Source organism: Peromyscus eremicus, chromosome 3, assembly GCF_949786415.1.
Source record: "Peromyscus eremicus chromosome 3, PerEre_H2_v1, whole genome shotgun sequence".
Classification (NCBI taxonomy): Eukaryota; Metazoa; Chordata; class Mammalia; order Rodentia; family Cricetidae; genus Peromyscus; species Peromyscus eremicus.
Genome location: NC_081418.1, coordinates 142,309,672 through 142,337,352, shown reverse-complemented (window position 1 = coordinate 142,337,352; position 27,681 = coordinate 142,309,672). Strand labels below are relative to the sequence as shown.

At 45.3% G+C, this 27,681-nt stretch overlaps 2 protein-coding genes across 4 annotated transcripts in view; one reads left to right on the top strand and one right to left on the bottom strand.

Annotated features, from left to right (window-relative positions):
- The window catches only part of Lrp6 (LDL receptor related protein 6), a 133,346-nt gene extending 128,178 nt beyond the window's left edge, over window positions 1-5,168 (top strand). Inside the window, exon 23 of the mRNA XM_059258701.1 lies at window positions 544-5,168. Coding sequence (XP_059114684.1) covers window positions 544-838 — 295 coding nt within the window. The 3' untranslated portion in view covers window positions 839-5,168. The remainder of the gene's footprint in view (window positions 1-543) is intronic.
- A 7,329-nt stretch (window positions 5,169-12,497) lies between these two features.
- Window positions 12,498-27,681, bottom strand: part of Bcl2l14 (BCL2 like 14) — a 40,128-nt gene continuing 24,944 nt past the window's right edge. For all 3 annotated transcript variants that reach the window (XM_059258697.1, XM_059258698.1, XM_059258699.1), the window contains 5 exons: window positions 26,038-26,486; window positions 22,565-22,735; window positions 19,884-19,954; window positions 17,835-18,101; window positions 12,498-12,909 (listed from right to left, as the gene is read on the bottom strand). In XM_059258697.1, the coding sequence (XP_059114680.1) occupies window positions 12,871-12,909; window positions 17,835-18,101; window positions 19,884-19,954; window positions 22,565-22,735; window positions 26,038-26,479 (990 nt within the window). In that variant the 5' untranslated portion in view covers window positions 26,480-26,486 and the 3' untranslated portion in view covers window positions 12,498-12,870. The remainder of the gene's footprint in view (window positions 12,910-17,834; window positions 18,102-19,883; window positions 19,955-22,564; window positions 22,736-26,037; window positions 26,487-27,681) is intronic.

The following is a 27,681-nucleotide window of genomic DNA, read 5'->3' as shown; positions in this document are numbered from 1 at the left end:
CAGTAGACCACTTGCTCTGTGTGGTTCAGTCCCCAGCACTGGAGGAAAAATAGAACAGTTTTCCAAAGCGCGTCAATAATAAAACTCTTGAGTTGGTTTGTTTTTATTCTTTTATTTTTTTAATATGATTTTGGGGGGTCAAACCCAGGGCCTTGTGTACAGCACATACACTTAAATTTACCTCAGGGTAGAAGAGCACATTTGGGGCTTGATCAAGTTCCTCTCTGCTCTCCAACACCATCCATTTTTTCTCTATACATTTTACTTGAAACTACAAAGGTCTTCCTTTGCTAATGTACCATTGCCTCTTCATCTATGCCAGTTAAAGGCAGTGGCTTTTTGGTTGTGGAGATGGTACTGGGGATTAAACCCATGACCCTACTGCACATGCCAGGCAAGGGCTACCCATCCATACAGATCTGAACTGCAGTAGCTCATAGCTTTCAGACTAAATTTATATTTATATATTATATTTCTCTGATTCCTGATACAGAATATTCTTCCATAAAACTAACTCTGCTTCTCTATTTTTCCGTGTACTAGCTACAGGCCTTACAGCTACCGGCACTTTGCACCGCCCACTACGCCCTGCAGCACTGATGTCTGTGACAGTGACTATGCCCCCAGCCGGAGAATGACCTCAGTGGCGACAGCCAAGGGCTACACCAGTGACTTGAACTATGACTCAGAACCTGTGCCCCCCCCACCCACACCCCGAAGCCAGTACTTGTCAGCAGAGGAGAACTATGAAAGCTGCCCCCCTTCTCCATATACTGAGAGGAGTTACTCCCACCACCTCTACCCACCACCACCCTCCCCCTGCACGGACTCCTCCTGAGGAGGGGCCCTCCTCCTCTGACTGCCTCCACCGGGAAATGTAAATACACATCTGGTTGAGATCTGGAGGGGGGGAGGGAGCTATGAAGAAGAGTGAGGCAGACCCTGTACAGTTAACATTATAAAGTAGGTGGGGTACTGGAGATATTTGTACAGAAGAAAAGGATATTTATATATTTTCTTAAAAGAGCAGATTTGCTGCTTGTGCCATAGAAGTTTGTATAAAATATAAATTTGTACTAAAAGTTTTATTTTTGCAAACTAAATACACAAAGCATGCCTTAAACCCAGTGAAGTGACTGAGCACAAAGGAAGCAGGGATAACAGAGGCATCACTGACCAGGAGTGTCTGGGTTTTACTGATACCAAAAACTAAAGAAAAAGAAGAACGGAATACCATCTCAGAGTGGCAAACTTGGAAGTCGCCAAATCGCCTTCAGATTAACTAACATTTGAGGGCCAACAGGTTAAGAAACCATAAAAGGAAAAAATTACAGTACTAACTTTGGACAAAGGGCTTTGTTTTCTCTAGGAATCTAACAGTTTTCTTAAGGAAAATAGATACTTGTACAATCCATTTGGAGTGTGGCTGTTGTAGGAGATGAAGTGTTTATTGCAGGATGCTGTGGAGCTGGTGAGAGCCCACGCCTCTGTCCCAGTTCTTGGTAACACTAGCTACTTTCACCTTGCTGCCTCCCCAGCAGCTTGTAGGCCGTTCTGCCAAGAGCCATGATTTAGTCAAGCTTTTTAATCTGAGGAATTGACTACATGGAATTTACTCAACAAGGGATTGATTTCAGTTTATCTACTATGTGTGTTCACCATTTGGCTGAGCTTTTAAGTTGAGGATGTTTTTGCATAATCAGAAGTTAGCCATATTGTTGGTCTTCCATGATTGTTTTAATGTTCATTAAAGTGTCTTTTTACAACACATATAGACAATGCTTAAAAAAATCACAAATCTGTTATATTCTTGTAAATTAGTTTTGTATCCTTGCAGCATACAATATCACAGTGTGAAATCATTTTATGTATATTTTTTGAGTAAAACATTTAAATGTGCTCTGGTTAGAAACAGTCTATTTAAAAAGAAGGGTGTTCTTGTTGTTAGGTTTCCCCTGTATTAACTGTTTGTGACAATTTCACTTTCTGTGGACCAGCTTTTCTCAGAGTGACATCTACATGCATACCTCTGTTAGTGTGGTGTGAGGTACCTCCTTGTTAAGCACTGTGAACGTGTTTGTTTTCACACAATCCGCCGTCTTTTCTTACGGTCACCGTGCTTGTGTGTTCTCTCTTATCCCATTATGGATTAGGATAATTTCACAAATATAGCAGTGGAGTCAAATGAGAAGACTCACTGTGAACTTCTCAGCTGCAGGAGCTTGAGTGGTGGAGACTGATGGAAGTCTCTTCTGTGACATGCCTGACCTGCCGTCCTGATGGTCCTGAGCTGCTACCTCTGTCGCTGTCAGGGCTGACCTGTGGGATGACCTTAGCTAACACTGCTCTGCCGCTGTGCCAGCCATTAGTCTCCTGCTTTTTACACGTGTCTAGCACTCCTCTGCTAAAGTTGAACTGTTTTTAAGCTAGTGTGCTTTTACCTTAGCAGGTGTTGATTACTTATTGAATATATTTTTAAATTATATATTAATGTGAGGCTTCTCTGGATTTTAGAGCCTCAGCGAAAACAATGATAGAAATGATTCCAGAATTTTGGCCGAATTTAAGTAACTTTAAAAAAAACACATAAGTACATTTTTAAGGAGAAAAATAAACCTTTCAAGATAATTTATGTTGTTGGGGACAGCTCAGTCAGAATCAGGGGCACTTACCTTGCATATAAGTAAATGGCAATCCATCCATGTCTTGCATTTCAGTCAGATAATCATTAACTCTTCCTGTTACTGAAACAAAGTGCTCGGAGTCTAAAACAGAATGGACATTGAACTTGCCTTCTGTGATGCGCAGGGGCACTTGATGCTTAAGTGCAGATGGAAAGGTTAGCAATAACGGTATCAGTTAGAATTTGAGGATTCTCTATGTTTACATTTTTAATGTGCATCTTCATCTGGTGGGCTTCCCATGTAGAGACTTGCACTATAGTGAGCTAAGAAGGATGCTGCCTTGTTTCATCTCAGTCCAGGTATTGTACTGAGATGGCAATGGCCTCTTCTTGCAAAATACTAAGTTGTGTGCCAATTTGTTGAAATGATTTGAAGGCAGTTCAGGTTAATCTCAGTATCCTCTTTCTGGGGCAGCTGAGTTGTTGTGAGTATTTCTGAGAGTACTTTTTAGTGAGATGCTTGTCAAACTTGGAAAAGAGATAATGATACTCAAGTTACATGGACAGTTAAGTTTAAGTAAACTGTCATTATTGAACATAAGAAAAACAAAGGAAAAATAAACTTATGAAAACACCAATTGGGAAAAGGGGAAAGTTTTAAATTAGTATGTGTCTAATTATTTAAGAGGAAATGTGACTAAAATTTGATTAGGTTCCATAGTTATTTTCAACTTGTATCTTAAAGAATGCCTATTCACTGATAGGAGAGTGCATGAGGTGAGCTTTGGTGTAGCTTGCTTTTGTACACTACAGCAAGCTTTTCTGCATTGAAATCTTTTATAACTAGGACTCAAACTTGACTCCTTTGGAGCCCTAGTCTTCTGACTAAGGCCTTGAGAGTTCTTGTTTCGGTCAGGTAAATGGCACAGTCACAGAAAAAGGTGTAGAGTTTGTGGGTAGAATATTTCTAGTATTTTTCTTTTTTTAAATTTTACAACGCTTTTGGCAATGCACACTAAGTTGTAAAAATAGTCATCTATCTTAGGTACCAGTTAGTCTGGGGGGAAGCAATTTTTGTCTCACTATAAAGGCCCATCGGTGAACGCTGTTTTGAGTTCATAGCTGAGCTTACCTCACAAGTTAATTAAATGTGTTTAGTGACCAGGATGGCTTTCTGCAAGTAGGCCTGCTTCTCTGCAAGCTTCAGAAACAAAAATCTTGTTTTGTTCACCCCCTAATAAACCCTGCTTTTAGTGATTGTGCAGTGCTAATGTATAGCCCGCGTGACTTTATAGAGAGAATTACAAACTGATTTCTTACTCAGAATTAAACTGTAGATAGGAGTATGGATATCAGTTGGTTGGCAATATTTAAGAATTCACAAATGAGAGCCATGCATAAGTATGGGTGTGGACTGAGTCCTAAACAAATTTGTCATCAAACATTAGTTAAAATTTCAGAATCCCTTTTAATTTCCTGGGGTTTCCTTATCCCAGGCCTAAAACAGGCCATGAGAAGAGGTGATTTTTAGGGCATCTGGGATGGCATTGCTTTGTAATAGTGTCAAATCCTCAGGTTTTAAAGTCAAGGACTTTGGGCTTCAAATGTGAAATTGCACATTTGTGACTTAAGTGACACGCACTATGGCTCTGTATTCTCAGTATCTTTCTTTGACTGTGCAGCTCATTGAATTCAGCTTACACCTGAGCGGAGAGGGGAGGTAGATGCTCAGGTTTATTTTAGTGACCTAGAATCAAATTACCAACTCTGTCCCCACCATTCTTCAATGGAAGGGAGCTTTATCAAATTTTTGTTTTATCATTTTCACAGGCATTTATAAACCATTCTTAATTTTATTCCTAGGGAATTTTTAGAATTACAGACTGATTTGTTGTACTCAGAAGCAGAGTATGGGCCCAACATATACTAATCATTGGATTTCTATCATCACTTAGCGTTTGCCCAAAGTCAACACCAAAGAGTTATAGACAGCATGCTTTTGCTTAACTGTCCATTTGGGCTTTGTTTATCCATTAAATGTAGGAAAGATGAGGGGGTGGTATAGCTATCTATCTATGTGGATAAGTATCTATATCCGAGCCTAAATATGAGTATTAAGAGGAAAGGAAAGCGAGGAGAATGATTCCATCAGAGTCTGGTAATGGGAGGCTGCAGAGAGAGGATACGAGAGACTGAACTGGACTGGCCTCGTTGCAAGTGAAGGATCTGGTGCTGCTTTCAGATGTTTGTCCTTTTTGAGTCTAAACTTTTTCTTAAGCTTTAATCTTTGTCATTGTCTTAAAGTCAGCTGGTGTTTTCTTGTACATCGACTTTGGTACGATGGTGCTTTGCAAGGATGTATTTATATTATAATGGCCAACATTTGGTCAGCCCTTGTCCACTTATTCACTCCCCCTTTTTGTAAAATAAGTGCTTTAATTATAAATTGTATAAAGGTACCTTGTATAAACCCCCCTTTTGATTATTACAATAAGCTGAATTGTAACAAATGAAATGTTGATTTTTATAATAAAACAATGGAAAAATCAGTGAAAAAATGGAATTGTCATTTCTTTACACCAAGAAATAATGAAAATGATTGTGCTTTGTGTGATTAACACTGCTGTATTTCAGATAACAGCAAATGCAGCTGTGATGCAGTTTGTATGAAGAACCGAGGAGGACTGTTGACTAGTTCAGGGCTGAAGCGCCTGTGCCTAGAAATATCGAGAAGTGCACGTGCTTCAGCACTGCCTTGTTCTCATTGGTGACTGTGAGAGATGCCTTTCCCCTCTCCTAAACTAGCCCTAAAGCGGTGTTGCTTTTCCTTTCGTGGAGCCCAGTGTGATGTTGTTGTGAGATTTGTGGAGCTAAACCAATGAGAATGTCTGTACCAGGTCCCACTGACCCTCACTTTGCTAGTGTGATGGAAAGTGGCAGTTTAAGTTGAAGCCACATTCTAGTGTAAGGTCATATCAGATGCTTTTGAGTTGATCTTGAGAGAAGTCTTGTTGTCTCCACTTTTCCCTTATGAGGAAGGAGGAAAGGCCAACCACATAGGTCACACCGTTTCCAGTAAAGGGAGGGAAGAGCCACAGCTTTACTTGAACTTGACGTGGTCTCAAGAATGGTGAAAAGCTGTGTGTATCTTCAGCCTCCTTTTGCCAAATAGGCTTCTGGTGACATTTATACAGTCTGTTTTTTGTTTTTGTTTTTCGAGATGGGTTTCTCTGTGTAATTTTGGTGCCTTTCCTGGATCTCACTCTGTAGACCAGGCTGGCCTCGAACTCACAGAGATCCTCCCGAGTGCTGGGATCAGAGACATGTGCCACCACCACCCGGCTTATGGATGTACAGCTTGTGTAGTTTCTGTGAACAACTCAGGATGAATTGTGGCCAGTGCTGTCTCTATCAGTTACATCATAATTCAGTCTACACATTGGCATCATTCTCAAAAGATCAACTTGAGATTTGCTTTTGCAAATTCAGATTTAGTCAAAGCAGAAAATCAATCTTCCTCCATACAAAGGATAAAATGAAGGGTAATTTTATTAAATTTGGCCAGCATTTACTATGCACCAGGCACTATGCTGAGTCCTCCCATTATCACATTCAAAAGTAATCAACTAATTGATGAATAAACTTGATAGGAAATGCCTTTTGGAGGATGGAATTCTCCGCAGTAAAATTTTTATTAAAAACAGGTTGTCAGTGCAGAGAAAAATAAGACTGGGACCTAGATTCTGCTGTCGTGTCATGGGGTTGTTGTCTTACTTTTCTATTGCTGTGCTAAGACACTGAGACCAAGGCAACTTAGAGTTTTTTGGGGGCTCACAGTTCCAGAGGGTGAGTCCATAGTCATGATGGGAGCATGGCATCAAGCAGGTAGGCATGGTGCTGGAGCAGTAACTGGGAGCTCACATCTTGATCCACAGGCACAAGACACACTGGGAATGGCTTGGACTTTTGAAATCTCAGCCTGCTCCCAGTGGCATGTGTCCCCCAACAAGGCCACCCCTACCCTTCCCACACAGTTCCATCATCTGGGACTGAGTATTCAAATGTATGCGCCTATAAGGGCCGTTCTTACTCAAACCATCACAATTAAGCCATGTCTGGACACATTTTTTAGATTTTCTTCACTTTGGGGAGGGTGGTTGTTCTTCATTTGTTCTGTAACAGGCTCATTGACCAGGCTGACTTTGAACCTGCATCTGTTTCCTGAGTACTGGATTAAAAGTATGCATCATCACTGGGCGGTGGTGGCGCACGCTTTTAATTCCAGCACTGGGGAGGCAGAGGCATGCGGTTCTCTGTGAGTTCGAGGCCAGCCTGGACTACACAATTCCAGGAAAGGCTCCAAAGCTACACAGAGAAACCTTGTCTCGAAAAATAAAAAAACAAAAAGTATATATCATCAAGCCTGTACTGACATGCCTGGCTCCTAAGCATGCCTTAGTTTCTTCCCCATAAATGTTTTCATTATCATTCAGTTTATAACTTTCTGGTTTTCTTTGAATAATCAATCGCACAAAAGTATGCTTCATTTCTAAATACTTTGGGAATTTTCCAATATTTTGTTATTTTAAAGTTCAATTCCATAAAGGTCAGATTTAATCCTTTTAAATTTTTTGAAACTTGTTTTATGGGCCAGACTGTGGTGATGGCAGTGGATGTTTCCGGAGCTCTTGAAGAGAATGTGTACTCTGCTGTTGGTGGGTCTAGCTTTCTAAAAGTCAGGGGGATAGCTCATGTCTTCTATATCGTGATAGGTTTTCTATCTACTGTTAATGGAAAAAAGTTGAAATCTTCGAATGAACATCCCTATGGCACTATACCTTTCCTCTTTTGTTAGTTCCTGCCTACACATAATAGGATTGTTACATCCTCGCATCTATTCATCCTTTGGCATTATGCAATGCTTTTCCGTCCCTGTATTTGACTTGAAGTCTACTTGTCTGATGGTAATATACCCACCACACAGCTTCCTTGTTATCTTGTATGCTTTTCTATCCGTTCACTTTCAACCTCTCTTTGTGTCTAGATTCAAAAATTAAAGATACATAAATAGCTGTTGAGATGGCTCAGCAGGTAGAGGCAGGCACTCTTGCTGCCAAGTCTGAGGACCTGAGTTTGACCAACATGAAGAGAACCAACTCCCCTGATTGTCATACTCATAAACTAACTGTAAATAAAAATGTCAGCCCCACATGTTTTAATGAGGTCTTTATTCTTTTGTTTGTGTTTGTATGCTTGTTTTGAAACAGGGTCTCACTATGTAGCCTAGGCTGCCTTAGAACCCACTCTGTAGACCAGGCTGGCCTCAAACTCAGAGATCTGCCTGCCTCAGCCCAAGTGCTGGGGTTTTTTGTTTATTTCTTTTGTTTTGTTTTGTTTTGATTTAATCTTCAAGACCGAGTTTCTCTTTGTCACCCTGGCTGTCCCGGAACTTGCTTTGTGGGCTCTTCATTCTTACCCGCTTGTTTCTCCCCTTTAGAAGAGATGCTTGGCCATTTCTCTAAAGCAGATTTCAATTTGTGACTCCGCCACCACCTACCATTTCTCTGTCCCTCTTCCTCCCTTTTTCTCTCTTTCTTTCCTAGGCCCTCCTTGCTTCTGAGACAGGGCCTTACTTTGTAATTCAGGTTGTAACTTACTACATAGTCCAGGCTGCCCTGGAACTCAAATCTTCCTGCTTTTTGCTTCCTGAGTATGGCTACAAGAGTGTTTCTTCATGCCCAGCTTTAGTCTAGAGCTTCTCAACCTTCCTAATGGTTTCTTTTTAATACAGTTCCTCATGCTGTGGGGACCCCAACCATAAAAATGCTTGTGTTGCTACTTCATAACTGTAATTTTGCTACAGTCATGAATAGTAATGTAAACCTGGTATGCAGGCTATCTGTATGTATCTGTGTGTCTGTCCTTTCCTCATCCCCTCATTGCCCCAGTTAGGTCAGTCCTTGAAGCCATGTGGAGCTCAGCGCCATGCAAGCTTGAGGACCAGAGTTTGGGTCCTCAGAACGCACATAAATGCTGGGCGGGCCTGGTGTACCTGTAATTCTAGTGCTCACATCAGGCTTATTAGCCAGACTAACGGTGTTGGTGAGCTGTGAGTTTAATTGTGAGACCCTGTCTCAATGAATAAGACAGAAGACTCTCCATGTCAACCTCAGGCCTCCACACACATGTGTGCACTTGTCTGTGCATCCACACATGTGCAAACACACACCACACCACACATATTTGAAAAAAAAAAAATCCAAAGGCTAGCAAGATGGTTCAGCCAGTAAAAGTGCTCGCTGCCCAAACATGACAGTATGAGTTCAATCCCTGGATCCATGGTGGAAGCAGGGACCTGACTCCTGAAATGTCCTCTCACCTCTACATATGTGCTGTACTCTCATCCCCACCCAATATAATAAAATAAAGTTGAAAGTTCTGTGTTCAAGTCTTTGCTTTCAATTCTCTGCAATCTACCCAGAAGTATAGTTGCTATGTTTTATACTAATTCTGTTTTTAATTTCTTGAGTGGTTATTCTGCTGTTTCCAAAGCTCCACCCCTATTGGAGGAGCTACCAGTTGATGGCTGCTAAGGGAGGGTGAGTTATCACTGTAGATGGCTCATGCCTCAGTGGATGGCCACACACCCGTATCACTAATTGGATTCAGGGGCTTAATAACAGTTATATAAATACATGTACATATATATGCATATATATAATATGAACATCACTGTGTAATCAAAGATGCCCTTGAATGTATGATCCTCCTGCCTCAGGCTCCTGTCTGCTACCACACCCAGCTTCTACCTTCTCTTGTTTACACTCAGATCTACCACCTGCCTTTGCCTCCCGAGTGCCGAGATTTAAGATGTACACCACTATGCCTTGCCTCACTTATATCTTCTTGATGTGTTGAAAATATTTTAATTTGCGTGTTTGTACAATATGTGTGCGCACTTGTGTGTGCATATGCATGTGTGTGTGTATTCAGTGCATGTGTGCTGTATTATGCATGTGGAGGTCAGACAACCTTGGGTGTTGGTCTTCACGCTCCACATTGCTTGAGATAGGGTCTCTTCATTGTTTTTCCATTGCATGCATAGCTGGCCTGCAGGAGTCTGGAGACTGTCTTGACTCTGCCTTCTATCTCCCCACAGGAGACCTGGGATTACAGATACGCATGCTACATGTCAGGATTTTATGTGGGTTCTAGGGATTTGAACCCTGGTCCTCATGCTTGTATTACAAAGCACTTTTACCCAGTAAAACCATCTCCTTAGCACGTGTTCAAATTTTATCAACATTCAAATGTAATCCTTTGCCTTTGTAACCTTTCTGTGTGCATGTACATTTGTGTGTATGTACACATGTCTGTCTGTGGATGCCAGATATTGTCTTCCTCGGTCAATAACTTTCCACCTTACTTTTTGAGGCAGGGTCTCTCCCTGCTCCTGGAGCTTTCTGACTCAGCCTCATTGGCTGGTTCATAAACCCTGCCCTCATGTTTCTACTTCTCCAGCTCTGGGATTACTGGTGTGTCCACCATACCTGTCTACTACGTGGGCAGTGCGGCATTGTGCAACAAGCATTTCACTGAGGAGAAATTCTGAGTGTTCCGCCTGTTTCTAAAATTGGACATTGCTCCTGGCTCGGTGAGCTCTGGAGGGTGCTCCTTTTCCACAGTTCCAGGGTTTTGTGAGGCCTTGGGAGATTTCCCCACATGTACCCGTTGATCTGTTCTCATCTGTAGACTCGGGCTGTCTGCAGCTTGGGGTGCTACTCTCCCCACTTCCTTCCCTGGACACTGGAGCCACGTCACCCTTCCTGGACTCCTGCTCAGACAGACTGCTGCGCTCCGGGTGTTCCCGTCTCAGAGTACAGCCAGAGAATGCTTTCCATTCCCCATTCTAAAGCAATCACGGGCTCATGTGGCTTCTCATCTGTCAGCATCCAGGTCTTCATCACCATTGCCGCCTCTTAGAAATCCTTGCTTCATTTATTTTGTCTGCAGTAAAATGAAGACTCAGGCAGGAGATGAGATCTAGTTACTGTCACATCATCCTGACGAGACACTGCATATGATTTTGGAATCACTTGGAGTGTTTGTTATGACTCCGTGCATCTTGGGCCACACTCCAATTGTACTGATTTACAAGCTGTGGCAGAGGCTGGGGTATGGTCTGCAACCACGTGCCAAGAAGTTGCCTGGTGTCAGATGTATAAAGTCAAACTACACAAAGGAGTTCCCACACCACTGAGAAAGGCTGCGTGTGCCAGGTCGTAGGATGCAGCGCACTAAATCGAATGTCTGCAGAGGGAGTGCTTTGGATCCCCCTCGAGGAAAGACATCCAAATACAGCCCCATGGCAGCCAACAGAGTCTGTAAATGACGCACGGAGGTGGGGGACAGGAATGAAGGAGTAAATTTGGATTAGGAGGACCGGGAAAGGAAGCTGTCAGGCAAGCGCATTCCAAGTGGGGAGGACGTTCAGGATCCAAGGTGTGGGAATGCATGACACATCCAGTTAGGAATGACCGGACAAAGGACAGAACAGGGAGAGGACTTCAGTGTCTCCATCTTAAACAGAGACCCATAGGAGAAAATAAAGGAGGAAGTCATTCTCTGTGCTACATGGGTTAGTGGCGCCTTTTGTAACAGATGGGGCCCTTTCCGTTGATCTGTTCATTTTAGGTCAGACTATATTCAAGGTGCTGGCAACCCAAGGTCCTTTTTTTTTTTTTTTTTTTTTGAGACAGGATCTTACTGTGTAGACCAGATTAGCTTGGAACTTGGCAATTCTCCTGCCTCAGTCTTTCTCAAGTGTTGGAAACTCAGATGTGTACTACTATGACTGCCTAAGCAGGTTTTTTTTTTTCCAGTCACAGTATCAATAGCAAAAGAGCAACCAGTAACTGAGAATGGGGCACTTTCCGCGGAGTTGTGGGCGGCGCACAGTAGGAAACACAGCAACCAGTTAACACTAATAATTAGGTCCCAAGAACCAGTCTGAGCACTGGATGTAGGTTAACACATTTGGTCTTCGTGGAAGCCATGCTATGATAACTATTTATTTTAACAGAAAACACTTTGGCGAGGGGAGTGTTGAGACAGACAGAGTCTTGAACTCATGTTTGGTTGGCCCGAAACTTATGTTTGGTTGGCCCGAAACTTGTGGTCCTTCCACCTCAGCCTCCGCTTCCTGAAAGCTGGGGTTGCAGGCAGCTGTCACCACACCCAGTTTAGATGACTCTCTTTAACAGCAGTCTTTGAATGTTTTTATTTTACTAGTTACCAACCATTATGCTACCTGCAGGAATAATAAAGTCCCAGAGCTCAGGCTGGGGAGATGGCACTGTGGATATAGTGTTGGCCACAAAAGTGTGAGGACCTGTGTTTGAATCCGCAGGACTGACCTACACAGCTGGATGTCTCAGTGCACATCTGTAGTCCTAGTGCTCTGGGGATGAGATAGGAGGTGGAGAGAGAGAATTCCCAGAAGCTCACAAGCCATCTAGCCTGGCGTCGATGCACAAGAGGCCCTGCTTCAAACAAGGTGGAGGGTGAGGAACAACACCCGAGGTTGCCCCTTGACCTCCACACGCATGCTGTGGTACGTGTGTGCTCCCATTCTCAGTCCCGGAAACCTGGGGGAGTGGAGGTGTGTCACACAAAGAAATCCGTAGGTGACGACGGGCTAATGGTTTTGTACCAAATGGAAGTTTGTCGCACTGGCACAGCAGGTTTTGAGAATGGGTCAGCCAGGCTTATACCCAAATCAGAGCTAATAGTAAACTCGAGTTTCTTCTCTCACACCAAAAGAGACATCTTGAGATGATAGTCTGAGAACAAACAGTACCAGAGACTAAAAAAGTAAGCACATGCATAGTTTATCATTTCACCTCCCTGAGATCAATAGACACCCACCGAACATGTCCTCTAATGTAACTAACAGGATGGTTTCCGTTCTGAACATTTAATGGTAAAATCGCCACTTATCTCTACGGACTCCTTCACACACTCAGCTCAGTGAACCTCGGTGCAAAGTCCATGCTACTGAATCCTAAGAGCTGCCAAGAGCAAGGCCTCTCCCGATGCCTCTTGAGTCAAAGGAAGGATGGTTCTAGAAGTTTTGGGCTCCATCTGCTGCATACATTTTAATTTTCTCCTGAAGTCTATGCTGAGAGCAGTGGGCACAGGACCATCGTTGGACAAGGAACATTCCAGATGAGAGGTCTTTGGATATTTCAGTCTACTTCTTCAAGTGATATCCCAAGTACTTTTTCCTAGAGGAGAAAGGGAAAGAAAATCCTTAAAATTCAAAGTTTGATTCGCTGCTGAAGTGAAAACACAGGCTGGGAGACGGGGCTGGAGTTGGGGAAGGTGTGGGAAGGGTGGCTTGACATCCTTGGGGTGCCTGCAAGGAAACCAAGAGCCAAGGCTTTCTGTTACACATCCGGGGCTCACAGGCTGACCTCTGAAATGTGCAAAGGCTTTGGGACCCCCTTTAAGATTCCAAAAAGGAAAGAAGAGTTGACGCCGCTGGAGGCTGCAGTGACTGTGTGAACACGCGCCTCACTCAGCAAGGAGGAAGCTTGATTCGTTTGTGTTGTGATTTGAGTACGAAGGGTCTCTCTACAGACTCCTGTGTGGAATGCTTAGTCTCAGCTGGTGGTCCTGTTGTGGAACTTTGAAGGGGTGGAGCATTGCAGAAGGAAGTGGATCACTGAGGGCGGACCTTGAAGTTTTATAGCCTGGCCCCACTTCCTGTTTGCTCTCTGCTTCCTGTTCACCCAAGATGTGTGAGATGAGGAGTCCCACACTCCCACCACCATGGAGCTGTCTTCCTCTCCATGACTGTCTCCCCTTCCAACTGTGAGACAAAATAACCCAACCTCTCTTAGGTCACTTCCTTCTCAGCACTTAGAAAAGTAATTAATACAGCAGGATTTGGAGATGGAGTTGACCTTCCTTCTGCAACTGATCAAGTCACTACTGAACAAGTATTGGCTCAACATCCTTGATGTGTGTAAAGTAACGGGACAGTGCATACATATTGAACCAGGCAAACTGTGACTGAATTGATATGGTTAGTTGTAAGCCCAGGAAACCTTTGGTATGGAGACAAGAGCCCAGAGCTTCCTCCGTCCCTCTCTATTCCCTCTCCCCTTCTGCCTCCTGGATTTGTCCCCCTTCCCTCCTCCTTCCTCCTCCTCCTCTCTCTTCCTTCTTTCATTTTGAGACAGGCTCTTACTCTGTAGCCTAGGCTAGCCCGCACTCACAGCTGTCAGCCTGTCTCAGCCTCCGGAAAGCTAAGATTATGTGTGTATCGCCATGTCCAGCTCACACTTCCCTAGTGGCATTAATTCGTGTTTGTTCATAAGTATTCCTTTACCAATGTCTCTTAGTTCTTCAGTGCTTTTCTGGCACTTTGGCTGAGTCAGTTCTCTCACATCATTTCCTTCTGTCTTCTAATTGACACTCTCCAGATTAAACCCAGCTAAGGCCAAGAGTTAAGATTAAGGTTTATCACAACCTGGATAGCCAAATTTGGATGGGAAGTACAGAGGCTAGGGCTGCGGATGTCCATGTGGGTAGATTGCTTGCCTGGCATGCACAAAGCTTTGGGTTTGATCCCCAGAACAGGAGGAAATTAGGAAGGATGTACCTAAATCCCAGCACTTAGGGGGCAGAGGCAGGAAGTTCAGAAATCAAGGACAGCCTGAGCTACATGAGACCCTGACTCAAAAACAAAAGCAAAATTACTTATAAATAAGAAAAGAAGAGATTGAAAAACAAGCAAACAAAAGCCAGGGACTGGGAGAGACATCTGAGCATGTACCATGCTTGCATTAGCACGTGAGGCCCTGGAGTCAACTCCACACGCATGCGTATGTACGTACACACACACACACACACACACACACACACACACACACACACACACCCTTCAGCAATTGCATCAGTTTCTAATCTCTGAAAAATCCCCTCGAAATTCCTCCTGAGGGACTCATTTACTTCCTCTGACGGAATCTGCTTCTCTGTCTAGCCAGCAGCCACGTTATATAGTTAAAATGTTTGCATTCACTTTTCCTTCTTTTATCTGATTACTGGAATGAGAGCTGTTTTTTTTTTCATATCTACTGAAATATAATTTTACCACAAAATTCTTCCTGTAAAAGTGCATAGCTTAGTGGCTTTTACTATTCAGCATTGTACAACCATTACCCTGAACCCTAGAACCCCTTTGTCGCTCTAAACTAATAGTACCTACTAGCAGTCAGCCCCAGTCCCTCGCTAATCTCCTTTCTGCTTCCATGAATTTTGGACAATTTATATGAATAGAACCATATAACAAGTGGCATTCTTGTCTGGCTTCTTAGCATGATGCTTTTTTCAATTTTACTTTTATTTTTCAATCACATATATGTATGTGTGTCTGTGAGTGTTGGCACATATGAGTGCCCACAGAGGCCAGAAGAGGGCATTGGAACCCTGGTGTCTGGAGTTATAGGCAGTCATGAGCTGCCCAGCATGGATGCTGGGAATCGAACTTGGATCCTCTGAAAGAACAGCAAGTGTTTTTAACCATTGAGCCATCTCTCCAGCCCAGCCTAGTGTTTTCTAAGGTTCATATATATGTGTCACTGCTGTTTTTCTTTTTATGGTTCTGTCACATTCCATGGCTTGGTGTGTGCTTCATCGTTCACGAGTTGATGGTCACTGCACTTGCTTCTGCTTCATGGCTAACATGAATAACGAATATGGCCATGAGTATTTATGTACATGTTTTGGGTGAAAATGTCTTCAGTTTTTGAGGGATAGAGATGGTAGCTCTATTCTTCCTTCCTTCCTTCCTTCCTTGCTTTCTTCCTTCCTTCCTTCCTTCCCTTCCTTCCTTCCTTCCTTGCTTCCTTCCTTCCTTACCTTCCTTCCTTCCTTACCTTCCTTCCTTACCTTCCTTCCTTCCTTACCTTCCTTCCTTGCTTTCCTTCCTTCCTTCCTTCCTTCCTTCCTTCCTTCCTTCCTTCCTTCCTTCCTTGCCTTCCTTCCTTCCTTCCTTGCCTTCCTTCCTTCCTTCCTTCCTTCCTTCCTTCCTTCCTTCCTTCTTTCCTTCCTTCCTTTCTTTATTTTGTGGTGGTGGGGATCAAAGCCATTGCCTTCACCGCTAAGTATATACTCTACCACTGGGCTGCACACCCAGCTCCTGATGACTGTCCTTACTGTTTTGCTAACACTTGTGAGAACTGCAGATTGTTCTCCAAGGGGCTGCATGGTTCTGCAATCCAACCAGCAATGTAAAGAGGAGGGTTCCAGTTCCCACAGTCTCACAGATAGTCTTTGCCGTCAGCATCCCAGTGGGTAGAGTTCTTCAGCTTTCTGACTTACATCTCCCCACTATTGAAACAAGCATGCCAAGTGTCTTTTCTTTTGCTATTTATATAGTCTCCCAAGAGAAACAGTGGACAAATCTATTGCCTATTAAAAAAAAACTTAAGTCATTTATCTTTTTAGTTGTGGAATTAATTGTAAGAGTTCATTACATCTTACGGATATAAATAATTTATTTGAGTATCTGACTTGGAAATTTTTCCCCATTTTGTTGTCTCCCTCCCTCCATAACTTATGTTCTTTATCAGTTTGAGTTTATTTTGCTCTCTTTTCTTCTCTCCTTCCTTCCTATCTTCCTTCCTTCTTTATTTCTCTCCCTCTTTCTCCTTTTCTCCAATCTCTTATTCTCCTCTCCATTCCCTATCCTCATCTCCTCCACTCCTCTCTCCCTCTCACCCTGCCCCCCCACCCCCCGACTGGGGATTGAACCCAGGGCCTAATGCATGCCAAACACACACTGTACTGAGCTGCATCCCTCACCATCCCTTTTCTCATTCCCCACCCCCTCACAGTGGTCAGGAAAGGAAGGCAGCAGAGAGCCTCAGCCTTCCTTCAGAGGAAGAAAGGAGAACTAAAATACTGTTGAGCGATCTAACCTCCTTTCAGAATTGGTCAGGCGCTTGAATTTGGGGGTGGTTAGCACACTTCCCAGTTCTCACACCTGCCACAAATGCGGAACACAGAAAGGAGCAGAGGGATGCCACTGAGGACAATGGCAGGCTTTTCAGCTCCGTGGGGGAATGTATGCCACACTTCCTTGTGAGAGCCAGAAGACCAGCCTATGAGCAAGACCCAGGGACACTGGTCATACCTAAAGTCGACTCAAGTGTCCTGCTGGCCCTGGAACATTCTGGTGGAAAGAAGCCCAAGGACATTGAGAGAGAGCACCCGTCCTCCTAAGACTAACCTTGACCAGTCAGCAATGAAAGCTCAAAGTTGGCCTGATGTCACTCTTGAACAATTTATGTGAGGTCTCAGAGATGAGAGATCAAAGATGGAGGAAGGGCTGGGGCACAGAGGGAAGGAAGCTGACCTGATTGGTTCAGCTCATCAGGAATAGATGCAAGTTCAAGCGCTTGCTCGTCAGTTTGTGTCGCAAGGTCCCTGTTGAGGTCTAATCAGCAATGACAGGATCCTGTGAGCCTGAACCCTGTGTGAAGATCAGCCCTGCATCCTGCTGGCATCAGGGAGTGAGAGCGAGCGTCCCCTGCCCTTGTCTGACCAGCAGCATTCTGTTGCTGTGGAATTGGTGAAACTGAAACATTTGTCGTACCAGCTCCTCATTTCCTGCTTCCTCTGACCCTTTGCCCCACTCCCCCGACATGCCCTTTGGGAGCTCAGTAAATATTTGTGGACGAAGAAGATCATCGCTAAAAATATGTTCCAATTGATGGGACGTATCTCTTGCCACTTGAGTGTCATAACCCCATGAGAACTGATTCCCAGATGTGTTCCCTTTGTCTTAATAAAATCTTATCGCCCATCTTTTATTAGAGTAGAGAAGGTGTGTGTGTGTGGTGTGCATGTGGTGTGTGTGTGTGTATGAGTGTGGTGTATATGTGTGTGTGAGTGTCTATGTGTTTGGTGTGGTAAGTGTGTGTGGTGAGTATGTGTGCACTCCTGCATGCATGGGTGTGTGTGCACACATGAGTGTGTGTGTGTGTGTGTGTGTGTGTGTGTGTGTGTATGTGTGTGTTAAGGTCTCACTATGTAGTCCAAGCTTGTCACAAACTCACACTCTTCCTGCCTGGGCCTAAGTGCAGACATGTACCACAGCGCCCTGTTGAGATTATTCATTTCCTTAATGGGTTACACTTACCCATCCACCATTCTGCTGGATCCAGGGGGAGAAGTACTCTTTCAGGTACTTGGTTCCAAAGCCCAGCATCCTATTCATTGGGTGGTTGTCTATGGCTGTGAGCTTGGCTATGGCGTCTATTGCAAGGGCAGCCTTAAAGCCCTGAGCTTTGACTTCTGATTCTCCTCTGGTGTCTACATCCCTCAGGAACAGGTTTGTGATGGTCTTGAACACTGAGTACGACAGCCCATCCTGGAAGCTGCTCATCAAAGCCTTGTCTTTCTTCATCTGTGTATGAGAGGAGGAGCGATTAGGAGGCATGTGGAAGGCCATGCTTGCACTCAAAAGCACCAGTAAAAAGACCCTGGATTGCAGTTTCAACCATGGCACAGCCTCCTACAGAGTCAAGTGGAGCTGGGTACCTGCTCTATGGATTCCTTTCATTGGTACAAATAAGGATAAAACTGAAAATCGAATTATTCAACATTCAGGTACTTCCCAAACACCAAGGATGGAAAGGTGTCACGGATGACTAAGAGCTGGGTGCTTACCCATGGCCCACAGTCAAGTGGGAATGACTAGTAGTGCTGTGTGCTTTTCAAGAGGCAGGATTACGGATGAGGTCTGAAACCCAGTCATGTCTTAGGGGTAGGCTCTGCCCTACCCTCTCACGGCAGTGCCATCTTGGGGATACTACTCATTTTTCATATCTTTTTATTTCATCTCTAAAGTAGCATAATGATAGTACAGTGTTAGACATGAAGGGGGAGTTCTGGGGGCACAACGGGGCCACAGAAGACTCCCCACACATATTTGTTTACTAAAAATAAATGAGAGAGGGGGGCTGGTGAGATGGTTCAGTGGGTACTTGCTGCCAAGCCTAAGTTTGACCCCCAGGATCCTTGGTGGAAAGAGAACACGGGCTCCTGCCCACTCTCTGACCTCTGTGTGTATTCCATGGCACATGAACATCCCACTCCACCTCCACGTGAATAAACAATAAATGTCAAAAAAATCCATAGATTCCTTTCCCATCATTCTACCCAATCGATTTCACCTCCCACCTCTTCCTCGCACCGGGATCTCTGTGGACTGCTGCTTGAGTTCTGTATGCACAATGCTATGAGCTTCCTGTGTCCTCTGAGGCCCACTCTCCCCTTGCCAGTGATCCAAAGCTCACATAATCCACCCTCTTCTCTTTAGCCCAATATCCCTGGTTTTCACCCTACGCCTTCCCTAGGCCTTTTATCCCCTTTTGTCATGATTTTCTGGGCACCTGTCTGGCAAGGCTATTGGAGAAGAACTGTGGTCATGCCAAGACTGCCATTTTATTCTGCTTTTCCCTTCTGCAGAAGCCCACACGCGTTGTCCCTGGACCCGACTTCCTCCCTACAGGTCCTGACCGCAAAAGAAGAATCTATAAGCTTGATCCTGGTGCACAGACCCCAGAGATCGGGCATGGTCTATGGGCACAAAAAAAAAAATGACCTCTGGCTGCACTACGGACTTGTTCTTCAGTGTCACTGGAGGACAGCTGTCTGACTTTCTAATGAGGAGGGTGGGTCTCCACTTCTCCACTTACGGGTCCCCGAAGTTTCACTAGCTTGCCTCTCTGGGTGAATTCCTAAGGCAGACTTTAAGCAGGCACAGTCCAACAACTGTGTGGGGGATTTCAGAGAGGACCCCAGCCTTTGAGCAACTATGAGACACATATCCAGGCTGCTGGGAAATTGCAAACATCCAGAGGTTCAGTTACATGAGAAGGAGATTGATAAACCTATGCAGAAAATTTTCATTTTTCCATTGTCTTTTCTTACAATAACACAGTTGCATTTTTAGTTTCCAGAAATTCCAAGGAGGCTCCAAAAGATTTACTTATGTTTTCCAAAGTGATTCATTTTTGAGATGCTGCCAGTATGAAGATGCAGACTCCAAGGGAAATAAAATTCAGAACTAAGTGGAAGCCAGGACTCTGGAGAGGACGAGGGTCGGAGCATGGTGCACAATTCCATTGTCCTGCCCTAGTGCGTGGGCGCAGACAGGATCACATTAGCTCTAGGAGCTTCATACCTCTCTTCCCAGCTGATCCCCTGAGTATTTCAGCAGCTCGACAATTTTGCTTATTATTTCATCTTCTCCATCTGTTGAGGGAGAGGGAAATTCCAGTTATTTCTTTCAAGACAGTCACAAACTAATGTTTCCTTCCCGTGGCGATGCTTGTGGCATGGTCAGGGATGGAGAAAGAAGCAAGCATTCAAATCTTTAGCTGATAAATCTCACCATTCCTTCAAGATTTCTCCAGTCCCACCCCTTGTTTCTTTGCTCAGTCCCTCCGTCCTCTCCCGATTCTCACTGAGAAACTTACCACCTATTTACTATACAAATACTGTTGAAGACATCAGTTCCACTACACATAATCCTGCCCATGAAGATACGTAGGAGACATTTCCCTCTTATTTTTATTTAATTTTTATTTTACTTTGCCACTAAGCAATAGCTACAGCCCTACCCCCACTCTGCCTGCTGGGGGTCAAAACAGAGCCTCATGTTTCTAGACAAATGCTCCACCACTGAGCCACATACACACCTCTTTTTCTTGTTTTCAGACTATTCCTCAGCAGATGGTACTTTTGTTAAATATAAATCCCCTTTGTGTGTGTGTCTCTGTGCATGTGGAGGAGAGCAAGGGTCGACGCTGGATGTCTTCTCCGATCAGTTTTTGAGACAGAACCTCTTACTGAACTAGAACTCAGCTGGACTGACTGGCCAGACGGCCCCAGATCCCCTTTTCTGTACCATCCCTGTCAGGTCATACAGGCACATGCCACTGCGCACAGCTTCGTATGGGAGCTGAGAATCTGAACTCAATCTCTGAGCACAGAGAACACCTTACCAGCTGAGCCAACTTCCCAGCCCCATAAACTCCATATCTGATCGTATTTCTACCTTTGTCAGAAAGCATGTTTATAGCCCAAATATGGAGTGACATTTTCCTGGCCTACATTTGGGGACCAATCTCATTCGTAAGTCCTTTTTATTTTCCTATGTATTTTTTAACATTATTTTTAAACTTGGTTGATTTTTATGTGATTAAAATTTATACCCTGTATTTCCATGTCTCTACAACAATGTGGGGTGCCTGGGAATAAAATGAACAAATTCCTGAGTTTCCCAGGATGAAATGGCAGTTGGATAAAAAGTGGCTATTGTTGGCATGGACTTCGATGGCTTTTTTCACAACTTGCTACTCAGTAAACATAACGGTGAAGACGATCGTTACTACAGAACAGAATCCAAGCAGAGAAATGTCAGTTACTGAGGGAATCGAGTTTCTGACTTACAGCCCAGCCTCTGAGGCAACACGGGACCCACATGTTTATCTTGGCTAGAGGCAAGGGAGACCAGGGAATTAATGTAGCAAGGCCCCAGAAGGTGTAGGGAGGAGGAGCTGAGTGAGGAGAGTGATAACCTGGGACTCTCGACGCCTGAGAGAAAACAGGCGTAAATCTCCACAGCCCGGGGCATGTTCTCTGCTGTGCTGGAGTCCTGGATTCCTCCCGAGTGCGGGGGAGAGGTGCCTTGGCTTTAGCTCCTCTGAGGATATCACTTTCTACCTCCCAGGCACACTTGGGATGGCCACAGAGCCCCAGCTCGCTCTTTTTGGCACGCATGGAAGGCTCCTCACTCAGAGCCCTGTGGCAGTTTTTAGTTTCAGATGTACAGCAGACAGTGGATAAAGCCACAGCTCTGTTTCGGGGTCTGAGATACACTGATGCCTTTGTGGGGGAGGACTTTTGCTTTGTCCTTCACGATGCTACAGGAGAGAGAGCTCAGAGGAAGGTCAGTGGTGAAGGACGGCGGAAGCTTCCTTCTCCCTTCGATTCTTCTCTCTGAGCCCAGGCTTTCCACATGGCCTCTGGAATCTGTAGTCGTCCCAGCCACCGCTATCGTGTGGGGCAGTGACTGACCTAATCTGGTCCCCAGTTCTCACTTTTTCAGCATCTTCTGATCCAGACCTGGTATTGCTAGATCAAATACGAATTGTTCCTCACAGGCTCATGCTTTGAGTGCCTGTCCTCAACTGCTGGCCCGGTTTGGGGGGTTGTGGAGGTTTGGGGAGCTGGGGCCTAACTGGAGGAAGCAGAGCATTGAGGGTGGGCCTGTGAGGTATACTATGACTGACCTCTGTGCCTTTCTGTGCTTCCTGGTTGACTGCACAATGGACAACTACCCTCTGCTGTGCCCCATTGCCGTGTTCTTCTGCCTAAATGCATGTGGTCCAGCAAACACGGGTGGAACCTTCCAAGACCGTCAGCCAAAATAAAGATTTTCACCCTTACGTTGCTTCTGGTAGGCATTTCTCTCACAATGGCAAGAAAAATGACTAACACACTGCCTGTCTGACAGCCCTGGGTGTTTCCCATGAGTCCTGGGTTGGTTGATGCTCCAACTCTATGCACGGCCATTATAACATGATGAGAGCTGACATTTCCTCCTCTCCCTCCACAGGAGACTTTTCTTCCGACTTAGCAGTGAGCCAATGTGTTAATTCAACACGCTCATGGCATCTCTGTGTCATGGGCTGATGTCTTCTTAAGCTAGAGCTCAAGGTCTCCATTATGTTGCTGTGAAGCAGGCTGAAATTCCCAATGCACAGGACCCTGGGCTACATACATACATACATACATACATGCCCATACACTTCTATCCGGCACGTGCTCAACCCAGCACACTCAACAAGGAAGGCTTACCTTTCTTAGAATCGCAAGTTCTAGCGCCTTGAAATTGGAAGTACGGAACCTCTGGGATACTCTCTTTGAACTTGCAGCCTCCTCCCTGGCTGTGGCTATCTTCTGGTGGTGGCCACAAGCAAACAATTTCAGCCACTCGGTTAGCGATACAAGCAACTTTGGGGTCCACAGCTGAAACAAGAAAAGAAATGCTCAGAGGGTATCCCCAGAACTAGGGCTGCTGTACGGACTGCCCAGTTGCTTAGAGGCCAGCCTAGCATGAGAGGACTATGTCCGTGTTTGAGGTGGGGCATTCCTCAGAAGGGACTAGCAATTCCCCAGCAGAGGCTGGCATGAGGGGGCAGTGTACAGCCGCCCTTCCACAGCCTCATCTTTTCCCCCTTGCCAAGGAACACTAAAGGAGGGGGAGGTGGCACATTCCTTGACAGAATGCTCATGGTACTTTTATTTTTATTCTCTTAAATTTATTTATGTTTGGGGACACCCTTTGTACCTTGGAGGGGTGGCCTCTCAGTGCACAGGAGAGTTCAATAGTTTGATACTCCTTGATCTTATAGCCACAACTTGCCCCCTTTAGGTTAATAGAAAACATTCAAGTTATACTTATGGGTAAACACATGCATAGACACAGCCAGGTGTGGTGCTCCACATCTGTAGCTCAGCACTAGGATGCCAAGGCTGCAGGATCATGAGTTCCAGGCCAGCCTGGGTTACAAAGCAAGACTATCTCAGAAGAACAAGTATATGAAATACAACTCAACCTTCATGAATTTGTAATCCAGGGAGTGATATATCATGTGTTTCCACTTGGGGCAGGAAGGTTTACATGGCATAGACTCCCTTATTGTTATTGCCAATCTGATGCAAGCCAGCTTTATGTCTGCTTGAGGAAAGCATGGTGGAATGGGCAAGTACATGACTGACTTGTTGGGCAGTAAACCTGTCACTGGCTTTCCACCAATCACTTCATTGTAGGAACTTGAGGTGGCTCTGTGTTTGGCGCCAAATGGAGCAGCCGAGTCGAATCACACAGTGCTTGGAGGCTGTTCATTCATTTGCAAGATTTAATGAGGAGTCGTCGGTCAAGAGGTCGAGGTCAGCCTAGGCTACATAGCGAGGCCCTGTCTCAAATAGCAAGTAAATAAATACACAAATATATACATAGAGTGAGCCGAATACTCCAGAAAGAAAGCCATCTCTGTCTTTCTCTTTTCTTCCTGCTTAAAATGGGATGTGATGTCTAGATATGCATAAAACTATGTTCTATGGTTATGTACATAGTACTGTGTGGTTATTCAGCCTCAGATGCAATTTGGCCAATAAACCCACTTTCTGTTTTAGCTGAAACTTTTATTCTTAATCTCACCTGAAAGTTATTTTTTCTTCACTTATCTCCCCTGAAAAGGGGGAGGGTGATCTGAACAGTTTCTTTTGAAAACGTGTGTCTTGGCGGGGAAGCCAAGTGATACTTCTGTTGTGTCGTTTGTTCCAGGCAACGGGGAATGAAGAAACGTCCTGTCTCCCTGTGCAGGCCACAGTGACTGACAAAGCCAGGTCTCGGGGTTGGGTGGGTGGGTGGGTGGGGCAGGCACCCAGCTCTGATAGCTGCTGCCTGTGTTGGGAAGGATGCGGCAGGAGAAAGACACTGAGCAGCTCCTCACTCTTGGCTCTCCTGCAGGCTCAGCCAGCCTCGGATTTAGGGAGCAGATGCTTCGATTTGCTCAGTTACACGAAGCTGTGAAGATAGATGGTCTCTGTGTGGTCCAGGCTGTGTCTCCTCCAGCAATGCCCGCCCCCTAAGAAATTCTCTCTGCCCCTTCAGTGACAGGTTCCGCATATCCTCTGGACCCTGGGTCCTCACGGCCTAACTGAAGTGTAAGTTTCCTTGGCCACAGAACGGTACGAGCCATCCACACCCGGGACCTACTCCAAACACTAAGGATGACGGCCACACTTTAAAAACTGGGCCGTTGCTGCCATCTGTTGACTGATTATGGACACCATCGGACCTGGCAGGAAGGGGCCTGCTGAGGTGGGAGTGGGTGGGAAGATGGAGGTGGCTTCTGCCTCAGGTCTGGAGGTGGAGGTAAGCCCTCAGTGACTGTGTCTTGTTCAACACCAATTCATTTTTTCCTAACAAGGGAAGATTATCAGTTTTTGTCTTTTAAACAATTTTATGTGTTTTGCCCTCGTGTGTCTGTGTGTCAGATCCCTTAGAACTGGGGTTACAGACAGCTGTGAGCTGCCATGTGGGTGCTGGGAATTGAACTCTGGTCTTCTGGCAAAGCAGCCAGCGCTCTTAACCACTGAGTCATTTCTCCAGCCCCTTTATCTGATTTTTTAAAAAAGTGGTTCACATATTTTTTTCTTTTTAAAAAAGATTTAACATGTATTATTATGTATGTGGGTATTTTGTCTGCATGTACATCTGCACACCAGAAGAGGGCATCAGATCCCATGGGATTATAAGTAAAGACTTCTGTGAGCTACCATGTGGGTGCTAGAAATTGAACTCAGGACCTCTGGAAGAGCAGTCAGTGCTCTTAACCTTTGAGCCATCTCTCCAGCCTGGTGTTTACATTTTGAAAAGTATTTTGTTTGTTTTTCTTTTTCAAGACGTCCTGCAGTAAGCTGGCCTCTAACTTGCTATATTGCCCAGGAGGGCCGGGAACTGGCCATTCTTTTCCTCCTGAAACCCTGATGATGCGGGTATGAGCCACTGTGCCCACCTGAAAAACTGTTTGCTTCTATCTATTTGCCTGCCCTTCCCCCCTCCCCCCCTCCCTCCCTCCCTCCCTCCCTCTCTCCCTCCCTCCCTCCCTCCCCCTCCTCCTTCCCTCCCTCCCTCCCTCCCTCTTCCCTCCCCCTTCCCTCCCTCCCTCCCCCCTCCCTCGTTCTTCCTATTCCTTTCATGCCCCTCTCTCTCCTCTCTTCTCTCCTTCCCCCTTTCTTTCCCTTCTCTTTCATTTGCTTTTTGTTTGTTTCTTTTTTGAGGTAGGATCTCATGTAGCCCAGGCTAGCCTCCAATTTACTACATAGCCAAGGCTGACCATGAACCTTTGAAATTCCTGCCTCCATCTCCTGAATTCTGGAATCATTGGCTCTTCAGCTTGATCTTTCCATCAAGCGCAAGAAGTAGGGAAGGGTGTGATCTCCCCTAATAAACAGGTGTAAACACAGTACCCAGGGTCTCCAGAGGTCAGGAGAAGGTGCCTGGCTAAGGTGTCTGGCTAAGGTGCCTTCCTTGGTGCTCCTCTCTCGAAGCAAACTTATTTATAGTCACGGAGCCGGAAAACCTCTGCAGCCACGGTTCACACCCACCTCCTTCCTTTCTTGGGAAAAGTGGGTGGTTATGATACAAGGTTAATGAAGTGGAAAGTCCAGGCCTGTCTTCAGCAGGTAGGAGGAGGCAGACCACTCGGCACACACGTGGAAGGAGACGGTTGTGAGGACGAGACCTCCGCAAAGCCTACCTTCCACCTCTAGGCGCTGCTCCACATTGGACAGAGACCTGGCCCAGTGCTGGTTCTGGAGGCCCTGACGCTGTACCACGAAGGGGCCCGGAACACCCTGAGTATGGACTTCCTTGGGGGAGCTCGGTGGGCCTTCCTCCTTCTCTGTTGCTCTGAAGAACGTTCTCCAGGAAGACTTCTTCTTGACAAAGCTTAAGTGCTTTTCACTGGAGGGGGAGCTTCTGCAAGGCAATGGCACCTGTGTCCAGGAATCAGTTGACCAAGTCCCCAGGGCTTTCTGGGACAAACTTCTTGTTCTGGAGAGCTTGGGTGAGAAGACAGCTGGCGTGCTCTTGAAGACATGGTGCCTGGCATAGAAGGCCAGGATTTTGAACTCCAGGCTGTTTGGGTCATCATCCTCCAGGGGGATGTCTTCCAGGTCACACTCACTGGTGCTGCACATGTCGGGTCTGGAATGACAAATGGCACATGGTGTTCTACATGTGGAGGCATTTACTTTGCAGATTCAGAGAAAGCCTGAGGAAGAACTGAAAACACATCCTTTGGTTCTGATCCCACATGGGTAGGATAGCCAGGAGTAAGCAGTGTGGGAAAAGCCACTGCGTTACTGGGATAGGAATAGACAGAGCATAGACAATGCCTGGTAACGATAGAGTAAGAGCTCTAACAAAGGTGAAGTCAGCTGGGTGTGCAGAGGCAGGAACAAACCAGTTTCAAACGCAAGTGAAGGCAGTTGAAAGACAGAAGAGTTGGGCTGGGGATGTACATTCAGCTTTAAAACTGCATGGGCAGAGAATAGACTCATGGATATGTGCTTGAAGGTTACTGAATGGTACAACACAAGCATCTGATGGCCAGGGCTTGAACTATATAGCCCAGGCTAGCCCCAAACTCACTAAGTATGAGTCATTCAGGGAAAATAAGTAAAAAGGCAGTTGTGGCCAGACTTTGGTGGCCTTAGACCACCAGGCTGAGGGGTCCCTGCTTCTTCTGTGAGTCCTTTCAATGGAGTCCACGGCTGTGGGGGGATGAGGGCAAGGAATATTCTTATGGGAGGGGGTAACTCAGGAGGTAGAAATAAACACATGCCTTCAGCTTTCCCCCCTCTCCTTTGTGAGGTTCCTTCTGCCCCTGCTTCTCTGGTTTCCTTCTTGCAATTGGCTCTCTAGTTAAGCTGTCACTGGGTAAGAGTTTCTGTATTTATTTATTTTACAAAATTGAAAGGCATCAATGGACGTAGTGGGGAGCTTGTTTGTGTTCAGGTGGGAGAGGACATGATTGCATACATGATTTAGAATGAATAGTCCAAGCCTGGAAATGGTTGGAAGTGTCTCAGTCATCTTTATTTCCATCCAAGTAACCATATGGACAGAGAGGATGGACTTTGCTCCATTTCCCTTGCTGAAGCTGTTCTAGAATTAGTCCCTTCTGGTTTCCTGCTAGCATACCTTCACCTTGGCTGAGCATCTGCTTTGCTGTACGCTAAGGACTGCATTTCCCTTTTCATCCCAGATGCCAGAAAGCCTGATCTTCCACTTCTCATTTCACTCAAAATTCAGTCATGGGCACATCATCAAACACCTTGCGCTTTGTGTCTAATGGCCTTGAGTTCAAATCTTGCCCACACCAATGACTAGTTTTGTG